This window comes from Argopecten irradians, chromosome 6, assembly GCF_041381155.1.
Source record: "Argopecten irradians isolate NY chromosome 6, Ai_NY, whole genome shotgun sequence".
NCBI lineage: Eukaryota > Metazoa > Mollusca > Bivalvia > Pectinida > Pectinidae > Argopecten > Argopecten irradians.
The window spans coordinates 10,594,578-10,607,368 of record NC_091139.1 but is presented as its reverse complement, the minus strand read 5'-3'; the positions used below and the strand labels follow the sequence as shown (position 1 = coordinate 10,607,368).

Below are 12,791 nucleotides of genomic sequence, written 5' to 3'. Positions count from 1 at the left end.
GTGTTCATTACGAAATTAAACCCTCTCGAAAATGGCTACCTTTATAATAAGACGTTTTGTCCAATCGTTATAAGTGCATATGTTGACATATCCCAATTAATTCAGGAGATACAGTTCGATTAAAAAGGTGAAAAATGATATCTTATTTAATGGTGTCCAAATTAGATGATTGCAAACTTTTTTGAAAACTTTCATCAACTCAAACATTAGGAATACTTAAAGAAGATATTACAGAACGTCATTGACAAGTGGGTCATGCGCTCTTTGAGATATGTATACAAAGCTGTATAACCAACAGGGTCAAATGTTTTAAATTACAAAATGAATAATAAATACCTTATCTCATTTACACGAGTTTAATTTTCTGAACGCTAATAACATTTTGCTTAGGACTTGGATTCAATGTCATATTTACTGCATAAACCATCAATTTGAATGTTTTGGGTGTGGGCATTTTTTGTTTGTTCATTTTGCGTTTTTGCACTAAAGCTCCAAAATTTAACACCCCATAATTGACTATGCATTTATTTGTTTGTATATTAGGCGTTATTAATACATCTTCACGCTATCTATCACTTGATCACGTAATATCGGGTAAGTTACTTTATCACGTTATATAAATATACATTTAGGTATGCTCTGTCGACCGGGAAAATAATACCTGTTCTAGTGTTTGTACATTGTTCCGAACTAAAAACAAATGAAACATGTACACCTTTAGAATCATTCGTTCAGATAAGAAATGTGCGCCAATTACAGAAAACAGGGAAACGCCAAATATAAAAACACCAAAAACTAACCACCCTATTTTGATACAAAAACGCCCAAATTTATCAACGGAAAAAATATCCCAATTTACGATATATCTAAACAATGTATACCTTATGTCTGATTATATCTTACCGGATCTATTTCTGTGGCCTGGGTTGGTTAAATGTAATCATGAATAATCTTCCTTTATATTTTATATTTAGCATATATGTATATCCCCAGCTGACTGTATTAGCGTAAATTCACCAGTCTCTTATATTTTTCTAGAACATGTCATATATCTACATTTAGTTAAATTTCAAAAATCATCAAAACAACATTGACTATTACAACGGAATCTTCATATTTGAGGAAATATGAAGATTTAATGTACAATATGCATTAAATCTCAGTAATATGTTACATTGTATGAAGTAAGGCCATGCAACTTATACATGTACATCTATGAATGGTTCATGACGAGGGTAATCCTGTCTTAAAACATCCTTGATTGCTTATTTTGAAAGAAAAGTATTTAAGGTTTCTCTCCCATGTTTAAAATGTCATCGTGAGACTCAAAAACAACTTGAAGCAGAAGTTATCGCTATTAGAAATGGTCTATTGTGTCTTATTTTGTTAATTGCATGTACTTACTTCAATAAATAAGTCTGCAGAAACTTTCTCTTTTTTTTTGTCAGGGATTATCTCCCCTTAACCTTTTAGCATTTTTTTAAACAACGTGATCATATTATGAAATTGCTATTGACGCTTCACCAATAAAAATATCATGTACATTTTATCCGAAAATATGACATCCCCTTCGTTGTCATAAATAATCTACATTTATCGATTTAATTGGATCCGATGATATGACAGTTGTTAAGCACTTGACATATTTATCAATACAATCACACATTAATGGTCTTTTTATCACATATGGATTTCCTCAATATCTTCCATGTCATCATGATGGCTGGCCCGGCTTGATTGTCTCATTTTGTTTTTCTTTAGAGCATCCAGTCTAGCCTGAAGCTGCATGTCAACCTTTTTCTTATCAGTCGCAGCCCTGTAACCGAAGATAATATCCATTAAGTTTTCTTTTCTGTTAAGGAGTGACATAGTTAATTTAGCAAGCATATGATAAAGATGTCATAGAATTAACGCGAGAATTAACTCGATTATTGCGATTATTTAAAGCACTCATGTTCCATACAATGCTATTATCTGACACACTTAGGACGTGGAAGTGTTAGAAAGCGTGCAAAGTGGAGAGTGAGAGCAAGTAAAGAAAAAGAGGATAGGTGAAAAGGCCGAAGTAGCCATACCAAACGTCCAAGGGACATATCTAGAGGGGTCCAGGACAAAAGGACAGAGACTAGGGCCATTTTAGCCAAACATGAACTGTTTTGGAAGAGGTTCTTCTTCTTTGTGTTGTGTCCTATATCTCCGGTGTCGGTATATATATTCAAACGAACAGGAAAGCGTTCTTTTTATCCTTGGAAATATATAATGCATACATCACCGAATTACTTACTCTTTTTGCCATCAGTTATATTTATTACTTACGCATTGCTCATCTCAATAGCCTTGTTGAGGATAGCTTGGGCCTGGTTTCTTAGCTCGTTCTTCTTATCCTCCATCTTCTCTTCTCTGCGCTTCAGTAGCTGTTCCACCTGTCGTTCTCTTTCCTTCATCAACTTGTAATCTGCATGCTGCATATCTCCAAGGATCATTTCAGATTCCTTAAAAATAAACCAGTGATATTACAACATGAGCAAACTGGAGTTAAAAACAGTAAGTACCATACTATTATATAGCCGTTTACAGGTTAAAATTCGTGAAGTAGCTTGAAAATTGGAAAAAATTATTTCTCTCTGTAACCTTTATCAATGTAGTTGGAGGATGGCGATGGTCTTTGAACACTGTCTACGTAATGGACCCCTTTATTACTCTTTTACTACAGGAGGAAACGTAGCGGCCAGATTAAGGCTTGCATTGGTACCTAGCTTGATGCTGTACTGACAGAGCTACCTGTCATTGATGATTGACGCAATCCAATTGAACTACATTTGAACCGATCATTGACAGTCACATCATGAACAAATATCTCCCTTACCTTCTTCATCTGGTCCTCAGAGAGTAGTGGCTCTCCTGAACTGAGAGTACTGAAAGGCCGCATATCCGGTCTAGGACTACGACTTCTGATTTTGTCTGGTCTTCCTGCCGAAAGCTCGCCCCAGCTCTCTTCATTGCGATTTTGACTCCTACTTGGTCGTACTTCATTGACACTTAGTGTGGTTGGACTTCGCATGTAGGATTTCTCTCTGCGAAGGTCTGCTAGATCACCCCAACTACGTTCGTTGCGGCTTTGTGCTCTGCTTTGAGCGTGCTCGCTTCGTATTTTAGCCAGGCTTCGACTCTTTGGACGTGTTTCCTCGACTTCCAATTTTGATTCTCGTCCCTTCATTTGGTCATGTTCGAGATTTTCCTGCTTCCGCTTTTCCTCTTAAAATAGAAATATACAAAAATAAAATTCGAAATCCAGACCTGTGCAAGCAGTAAATTTAAAAAAGAATAAGTAGTAACTTTATATATTTCAGAATGTGAGTTAATTTGATAGATTATCCAAAGTATGAGTTATATTCTACTTGAAATACTATATAAACTACATTTGCGTTCACATCTACATGTATATCATGACAAATTGCTTTATGAGACCAATTTAACAAGGTCCTAAATAACCGATTTCAACGTAATGTGTCCTGTGTATAAAGACCACTTGACTATAAAAGATATTTCCCCTGTTTATTTAGTATTATTGATAGATGTATTAAAATACAATTTAATTAAAAAGCTGCATTTTTTGTTACTTTTTATTTAATAATTAATTCAAATGTCTTAATTACATTCACACTTGATATCAATTAATGTTACCTCACTTAACAAGCTTAACGGGCTTCATTTTTCAACCGTTAGATTTTAGAATTGAAATTTATACACTACATCACTTACCAAGAAGACCATGCTTTATACACGAGCAATTATTGCTATATCACTTACCAAGTAGACGGGCCTCATTTTTCAACTGTTGGTTTTCATAATTGAAATCGAGGAGTGTCGAACGTATCATCATTCGGGACTCTTCTATGACATTGACAGTGTCCTCTGTCTCCTGCTCGAACAGGTCCATCCATGCCTCCATGACCATTTCCTGCAAACATAACAACGGTGACACGTTTTTAAAAAAGAATTTGCAATTTCACATGTCCATGAAACAAACGAATGATTCATTGATAAATATGTTACGAGAGAAAATATTCATTAGATTATTTATATAACGTGATTTTGTGAAAAATTTGACATACTGTGTAACATCCTAAATTCCATTGTTCAATTAAATTGGAAATGTTCAGAGTAAACGACATATATGTTGTGCCTTTGTAATGTTTCATAACCATACATGTTAACAATGTATTGATTGCCTAGGAACCAAATAAATTGACTGTGAGTTTCTGGTGCATATTCACATACATTTGTACGTATGTAAGGTTCATTCTAATCATACTTTTATCATAGTTTTATTGATATCGGATCTTATGTCAAAAATACCAATCATGATTAGGAAAACCTTAAAATATGAAATAAATAAAATAATAATGCATTACTATTTTAATCGCTCTATGTTCTAACATAGACCATATAAAATTAATAAACTGAGTATTATGAAGAAAAAAACATGATTTGCATAAAGACGACAGTTAGTGTCACATGAAGATTAATGCTTGAAGGAAATCAACAGTCAACGTTGAGAAAGAAAAACGAGAATGATGTCAAGGGTACAGAAACAATAACGTCAGGTGATCGTCTATATCAGTTAGGCATGTTCGTTCAAGGTTAATAAGTACAATCAGCAGACGACAGTTGATACATCAAAGAAAAGAAGAGTCTTTATCAAAGAAAGAAAAGCAAGAATTATCAGTGTACCCCTGACCTAGTCTTATATTTGGACAAGAAATCGATAAATACGCATGTTTTATGTTATACGGTATGGATAAAACCTATTTGAAACAAAATAATTAATAGTGCGTTTATTGACATTTTCAAAAATGATATACAGGATATTATTAATATTCTTTTTTAATAGACCAAGGAATATCGACCGGATTAGGCATACACTATAACCTTGTACTTAATTTCCTTTCTTAGCAAGCTTTTTTGAAATATTTCGATCTAAACCGTTTTCTCACGATCTCCCAGGACTAAATCTATATCGCTAACAAAGCAAAAATATCAATGACGTCAGACGATAAGTAGTCGATAAAGAAGTATTTTTTACATGGTGAAATCCTATAACTCGAAATAGAGTTGATTTTGATGCCTTTTTATCATAAAGTCCTTTACTAAAACTATGGTTGCCATTGAAAGCGTATCAAACGTATTTGTACATCAGAGCACTGTCATCGTTCAGCAGTTGACTTGGTTAAATCAATACAATTCCATTTATAATGTCATGTCAATTAAGTCATAGAAACATTCTTTATACGCCTGTCTAAATGGTTTTATTGACATTATACTTTTTATTTATTGTATTATATCTTTGATCGCTAAAAACAATAATTGAAATCTAACTGAATAGATTTAAAAAATAGTTGTGCATATCAAGCGAAAAACCTACAGAAGAAAAACAGTACATAATCCTTGATTGCAAAACTTTTTGCGCTGCTTTTTTAACATTCTGATCATTTCTCGATATATTAAGACAGTCGTTGTATATCAGAAAATATGATGGGGCAAAATCAATATTTTCATAATCAAAATAATTATTTAAGTTATTACGTAAATATTATACATTCAGGATATGTTGAATCTGACTCCGATCAAGACACCCCGACCTGACACTGTAGGGGAGCTGTATTGATTAGTCTCAATAGACAAACATTATGAAGTTCGAAGCTGGATAGAATGGTACCACAGATTTTATGTCAATAATTATCTTATCATATGTGACAACCAGTTTGGCTGATTTTAGTTGGTCTATTGTTTAGATCAACGTCTTATAAACAGCAAGGTCCATTTAAGGACGACCTCCCATGCATCCATGCTGTATGTTGCGTGTGTGAATTTTATGCGTGTTTTGGGAGACCGCCGTACGTGCGTTTTGCGTCTCTTTGTAATAGTGTAATGTTGTGGCTTTTTATAGTGCTAACACACTGAAGTAGCTGTCAGAACAAAGATTATACTGACAATTGGCAAAGCATTTGTCTCACTCTCTATATACTGAGCGCTAAGCAGAAGTAGAAATCATCAATTATATATACCATGGTGTGTCTTGATCAGGAGATAGAACCATGAACTTTCCTCTTTTTCACGCAAGCTAGTGCTCAACCAATTCCATTTATACATTCACGTCTGTATTACAGTACGCGATTTTCCATGGACATACGAGGAAAACAATAACCTATTAATTATGTATTATCAATTTTAAAAATGTTTTGTCTACTCGTAAAATAATAAGTACAGAATTTCAGTAGGTTTGGATATACGATTTGATATGAACGGTTGGTTGATTTAAATGCTGTGATGATTAATGTATAACTCAAGGGAAGTGTGTTTTCTCAAAATAACCACGGTAAATATTGGATTTGCACAAACGGATCTTTTTGTACTGATGAAGCAGACATACACCCGGATTAAGGGAGTTTGAAAAATTAGGGGATGTGTGTTAAGGCTTTCATAAAAGTTAATTATTAAAAAAAGTGTCAATTCATTGAGCAATGAACCTCATGAATTTACTCACAAATTCCATTCATGAACAACGAAACGAAGACACAAACATGTGACTTTACTTTATTATAATGTTCTTGTCAAACAGTTTTGTAGACAAATTGTAGATTTTTAAGTATAGTTGTTTTTAATTACCGCCGATAATTTCCCTTATATGATATGTTAAGGTATTTACTGAATCAAAATGTATCTCTAGTATATCAATTAATGTTATGATATCATATATCTGAGTCGTAAATAAGGACGACATATCATCGATGTTCTAATTTGTTTTTGTAACTGAGTCGTGAACAAGGATGGCATATCATCGATGTTCTAATTTGTTTTTGTAACTGAGTCGTGAATAAAGATGACATATCATCGATGTTCTAATTTGTTTTTGTAACTGAGTCGTGAATAAGGATGACATATCATCGATGTTCTAATTTGTTTTTGTAACTGAGTCGTGAATAAAGATGACATATCATCGATGTTCTAATTTGTTTTTTTAACTGAGTCGTGAATAAAGACGACATATCATCGATGTTCTAATTTGTTTTTGTAACTGAGTCGTGAATAAAGATGACATATCATCGATGTTCTAATTTGTTTTTGTAACTGAGTCGTGAATAAAGATGACATATCATCGATGTTCTAATTTGTTTTTGTAACTGAGTCGTGAATAAAGATGACATATCATCGATGTTCTAATTTGTTTTTTATAACTGAGTCGTGAATAAAGATGACATATCATCGATGTTCTAATTTGTTTTTTTTAACTGAGTCGTGAATAAAGATGACATATAATCAATGTTCTTATTTGTTTTTGTAACTGATCTCGTGAATAAGGATGACATATCATCGGTGTTCTTATTTTTTCTGTTACTGAATCGTGAATAAGGACGACCTATCATCGATGTTCTAATTTGTTATGTTACTGAATCGTGAATATTGACGACATATCATCGATGTTCTAATTTGTTTCAATAGCGCAATATCGGCATGCTGTTTAAAAGATAAGAGGCTTTCATATGATACTACGAAGTATAGGGATATTACACCCAAGATGTCACTAAATCAGGGAAAACTCGAGGCTCTCAATTAGTGACTCCGAGTGTGGGATATTACTATCATTCATACCAAGCATATGAAAAAACATATTTTCCTTATATCATGGTATTTGTGGGAACTTATGTTTCCTGCTCCCAGATTTTGCATTTAAGGACGCTATTTGTTATGACGTCATTATACATGGAACGTCAGATAACTATTGTGATGTCACAGTAAAAGTTATTTTAAGCGCTTGAGCTGTATAACCTGTGTCATTCTTCGGTTTATTACCCCAGGCAGGTCAATATCACACATATATGAAAGCATGCAATCACTGATCCCCACATTAAAGCTTACCAAAATCAATGGTAGCATTGAATAAACACTTTTCCCCATATTACGTATATTCCCGGACCTGACTGAGGTTCATTAAAGAAAATAATTAACTATGAATTATATGATGCGATGTAATTGTCGTGCACATGATTATCCAGAAAGGAAATCCAATCTGAAATATATTGTATGTCACCGAGACCACCAGATTTGGCTGGTCTTGTCAGTCTTCCGGATAACAAAGGCGTAATGGAATGAAAATGTCTCCGTTTGGAATACTAAATATACATTCAAAACATAAATGAAGTGTATCAGTATTCAATATTTAAATACAAATCCTTTTTAAGGATAAGGATGAATATTTTTCTGTTTTAGTTCTTATAAGAAAAATCAATGCTAATTATGTTTTGATAAAGTCATCTTAAATATAACGGTAGTTAGAGATAAGTATCGACGTCTCCAAAAATCGATCGCGTGACACAAACATATATATAACGTATACGTATAGTCTTCTACCTTTGTTATTCAGATAATTTACCTGATAAAATATCTTTTACTGCTTCACGACATTTGGTCATCACCAACAATGAGTGACAAACAAGAAATATTGTATTTTGGAATGCAAAAATATAAGTTTTTGAGAACAAATAATCGTGGTTTATGGAAGCGAATATATGATAACATGACAAGGTATTTTTTACCAAGATTAATATCTTAACAGCCAATCCCTTATCAGAAGAACTAATGTCCCCAAAGACACCGAAAGACACCAAAAGTTACCACGTAGAGCTATAGGAAGCTTCGCTTTACCAGTATCGAACCTTGTCATATAGACAACAATGTCATATTTATATAAAGAGTACTTTAGTCTATCTATCGATTTTCTGTTCTGGTGTAAGTGTGGTGGGGACCTTGCGGTACAGTAGAGTTCACATCATGTATGTTACTGCGAGACATTGGCAGGACACACTGGCTGTCGTTATCAAGGTGATAATCAATACCTGTACATCATCGACCACCTAACCCGACAATAATGGAGTCGGTAAACCATAGCCATGCTAAATAAAACCCGCTGTTTAATGTCACAGGAACACAAACAATTCTTGTACTATTGTCCGCTAATGACAAATGTTTACACTATTATTTCTCGATATCGTATCGATAGGTCAAAAGGAGCTTGGTGATAGCAATGCTAAAACATCATGATTAAGTAAGAGGAAAATACACATATCAATTATTAAGAATGTATATACATAAAGATAAACATATCTTACATCACCTTTCCCTTGCATATCTAACAATTCAACAATTGCATATAATAGTTTTGCTATTAAATAATTTAAGAGATCTATAGTAGACTATATACATGGCCTGTTGAAATTCGCTGGAAACCTAAAACGTGATTGAACCAGCGGCCATCATGCAGAGTTATACAAAGTATGATGCACTTCCCTATCCACGAACATTAGTACATGTACAACTATCTTTAGAATACTTCAAGATGGTGGTATAATCGTCATCAGGATTTATGGTGGCTTTACCACCATACATGCATGTTAGTTATCACAATTATTTATGTCCGTAATGATGTCTGAAACTTATAAAACATTCAAAACACATCTACTTACATTTCCTTTTCCTTATTTTAGCTTTTTATGGCTGAAGAAGATAACTTAATATATAACATTGGACATGAAAGTAGCAAAAGACCATCTAATTCCCTGTGATGAAACAACAAACAGCGTTACAAATTATATACATATGTTGTTTTATTCGAGGTACACAGACAATATTTACTAATCTGAAATTCACAAGAATTTGACCAAAATTTCTGGTTCAAAATCTGACTTGAAATTGACCTAAAACGAGAAAAATTGTCAAGTTCAGGTAAGAAAACTAACCTGAATTTCACCTGATATTGACCTGAATCTCACCTGAAAATTCGCTGAAGTTAAAATGTGATCAAATTCAAGTGAATTTCTGGTCAATTGCAGGTGCAGTTCATGTCAAGTTTTCCTGACCTGCACTTAAGTTTAGGAAACACTGTCTGTGTATATTATTTATTATTCGTCGTAAAAGTCAACACATATTGAACGATAGCAAATTAATATATGCTATTATATATCCTCTGTGTTTCAGTTATCTCATTTATCAGTTAAAACTGGTTCCGTGATGTCGATATATCAATATGCATTCCCATTAGTTGTTGCATATAATCCTCCTATGGAAGCTAACGTTAAGTAGCGTATCCATAGAAGATTTATGAATTTTTAATATTTCAATTTGCACAGAACGAGTTGATATTGCCCGAGGATCATTTAATTTCGAGTATATCACCTTAATGGATGTCCCCAAAGGGATTCGGTAATGGATATCCTTAATGAAGGCATGTAATGTGCGATGTCTGAAATATTTAATCATTTGAACATGTAAAAGTAAATACACCCTTCTGTTTTTGTTGACAACATATGAACGGACAAAAGAAAATAATGGGACAGTGGAAAAGTTGCTGCAGTTATTCATAATAATTTAACATATTTTAAGCGGAAAGCTAAGCGGTTTAATAAAATAATATCTTATAGTGCATCGAAAATATTAGTACATCAACATTAATAATTACTATTGAGAGGATGATGATGATGTATAGCTAATTGTCTTTAATAATTAATAATGCGTGATATCTCGTAAAAAGTGATCCCCATTCACTTTATTGAATCTAAAAAACGACATGCGATGTAAAAATGTATCATATTTTTGGTGTTGATCGTTACAAAACAAAACGACCACATAAACGTTTGGAGTAATGAGAAAGAAATACCGTAAAGCCGGTTATTTTCGAGGGTAACAATTTTTGTGGGTCAAACTTTTCCCAATTACGACCAAAATCTAGGAAAATACGCAATTAGGCCTCAAAAATATTTACTGCTTGAATTTGAATTACGAATCTGGTGCCAGCACCGTATTCTTTATTCGGTAAAACGTTTATAGACATCAGGTAAACACTTGAAAGCCGTAAAACACCTCCTTACATCGTATTTCGTTATTCAGTTTGGATAACGAATCTGGTGACAGCATCGTATTCGTTATTCAAAGTCAAAACAATTAATCGAGGTGTTTGGCTTGTAACGTTCGCGTGACCGACTACGCCCGCTGAGCCCTGCTCTTTGCTGCAACTACCACTGTAGTACGGTCTATTACCAAGTTTTACCTTGGACCCAGGCACTGTTAAATACAACAAACTAAATGCTGTCGACAATATATACAAATAAATGGCTAGTCTACTTGACTTCTGATCACATATTAACAACCATAATCTGATTCATTTACACGTGGTAAATACAACAACTGAATCACCTTGAGTAACCTGTATCTTCAATACCACAGGTCTAGGTAAAGAGGCTGTTCACTATGACAGTCAGTTCCTCGTGTACGAAGTACACAGTATCACGACATCTACATGTATACCGTGACACCTGTGACTACAATACCGAGTCACCCTTTTACTGAGTCACCGAATGCTTTGGCAAACCTTGTCTCAAACACTGCTTAAGCAATACGTCGCCCTGTGCTACTGAACACCTGGTATCGAACTGACATCCTGTTACCCTGTACTTGACAGTCCGTTGCCATGTACTGCAGTACCCTTCTACGTATACCCCATAGTGATAGCAACAGTAGACCCCAACTTACTCAGCTAGGCCCAATCTTATTCAGCTTGGTCACTGACAGAATCTTGCCGAAGCAAAGATTCGCCTCTTACATCGTGCTCCCAAGTAATGTTGATTGATTGATTGATGGATAATCTAGCTAAACTGTTATGTTAGGATTGGTAGATTATTCCTGGTGTACAGAATTTCAATAATAAAATACTTATTTATTTCAACTGTAATCAACTTCACATTTTGCTAATATATCTTCACTTCATATAACTGTAAATTTAGAAATTATCAACAACACTCCAGCCCCGCCTATTAATTATCACTCCAGTTATTCATTAATCAATTAAAGAATCATCATACACTTCCGAAAATCAAGGGGAATAACTCTTATCAAAATATCGTACAATTATTCGTTTCAGGTTTTATTTTTGGTTGTGAAATTATGTTTCGATCTGTTGTTGATGTTTTGAAATTGTTATATTTGAATAACGAATAAGGTACTGGTATCGGATTCGTTATTCGAATCCCGAATCCCGATTCCCGAATACGTTCCTAACATCACGTTGCAACACTATCAAGACGTCATCAGTAATTTATATTCCTATCTCTAAGCGCTAAACGATAGAATGATAGATAAAAACCAACACATGTAACACAATGTAGCCATAAAATATTAATACAAACACTTCGTTAAGCCGAACTCCCATGAGTCTATTGCTTTTCGATTTGTCGAACTTATCGTTCGGTGAAGGTTTTTTAGTTTTCGAGTCGAATCATGCGATGAGTCGAAGTAAATTGAACAAAACCTAAATGACTTACCACGGAAAAGCCGAGGAATAAAAATAGTGTACGAAGATCTTTTAAACACGTAATCTTCCTAATGTCATCATGCTTTATCATTAAATGGCGTTTCTAATATGGGCAGATATCTTGCATATATTTACGGTATAAATGATAATGAACACAATCGAGAAAAAATAATGGTGAAATCAGTTTGTACTAATCTGAGTTCATTACCATATGTCAACTCTGACCATTGATCTTTCTGATAGACGATGTCTGTTGATATTTAATTGATATTGCCAGGATGTAATTAAGCTATACATTATCACTACTATTGGTGTTGTCATAGCACACGACACGACGAAATTGTACAGTTTCATCTGAGGATTAACTATGCCATACATATTATAAAATACACATAATACGTGGCTACACGCGCCTCCTTTGTTGTTT

At 33.9% G+C, this 12,791-nt stretch overlaps 1 protein-coding gene across 3 annotated transcripts in view; it reads right to left on the bottom strand.

Annotated features, from left to right (window-relative positions):
* LOC138324949 (uncharacterized) overlaps nt 1-12,791 on the bottom strand; it is an 84,957-nt gene continuing 72,166 nt past the window's right edge. For all 3 annotated transcript variants that reach the window (XM_069270233.1, XM_069270232.1, XM_069270230.1), the window contains exons 2-5: nt 3,811-3,961; nt 2,867-3,255; nt 2,317-2,492; nt 1-1,816 (exon numbers count right to left, since the gene is read on the bottom strand). In XM_069270233.1, the coding sequence (XP_069126334.1) occupies nt 1,681-1,816; nt 2,317-2,492; nt 2,867-3,255; nt 3,811-3,958 (849 nt within the window). In that variant the 5' untranslated portion in view covers nt 3,959-3,961 and the 3' untranslated portion in view covers nt 1-1,680. The remainder of the gene's footprint in view (nt 1,817-2,316; nt 2,493-2,866; nt 3,256-3,810; nt 3,962-12,791) is intronic.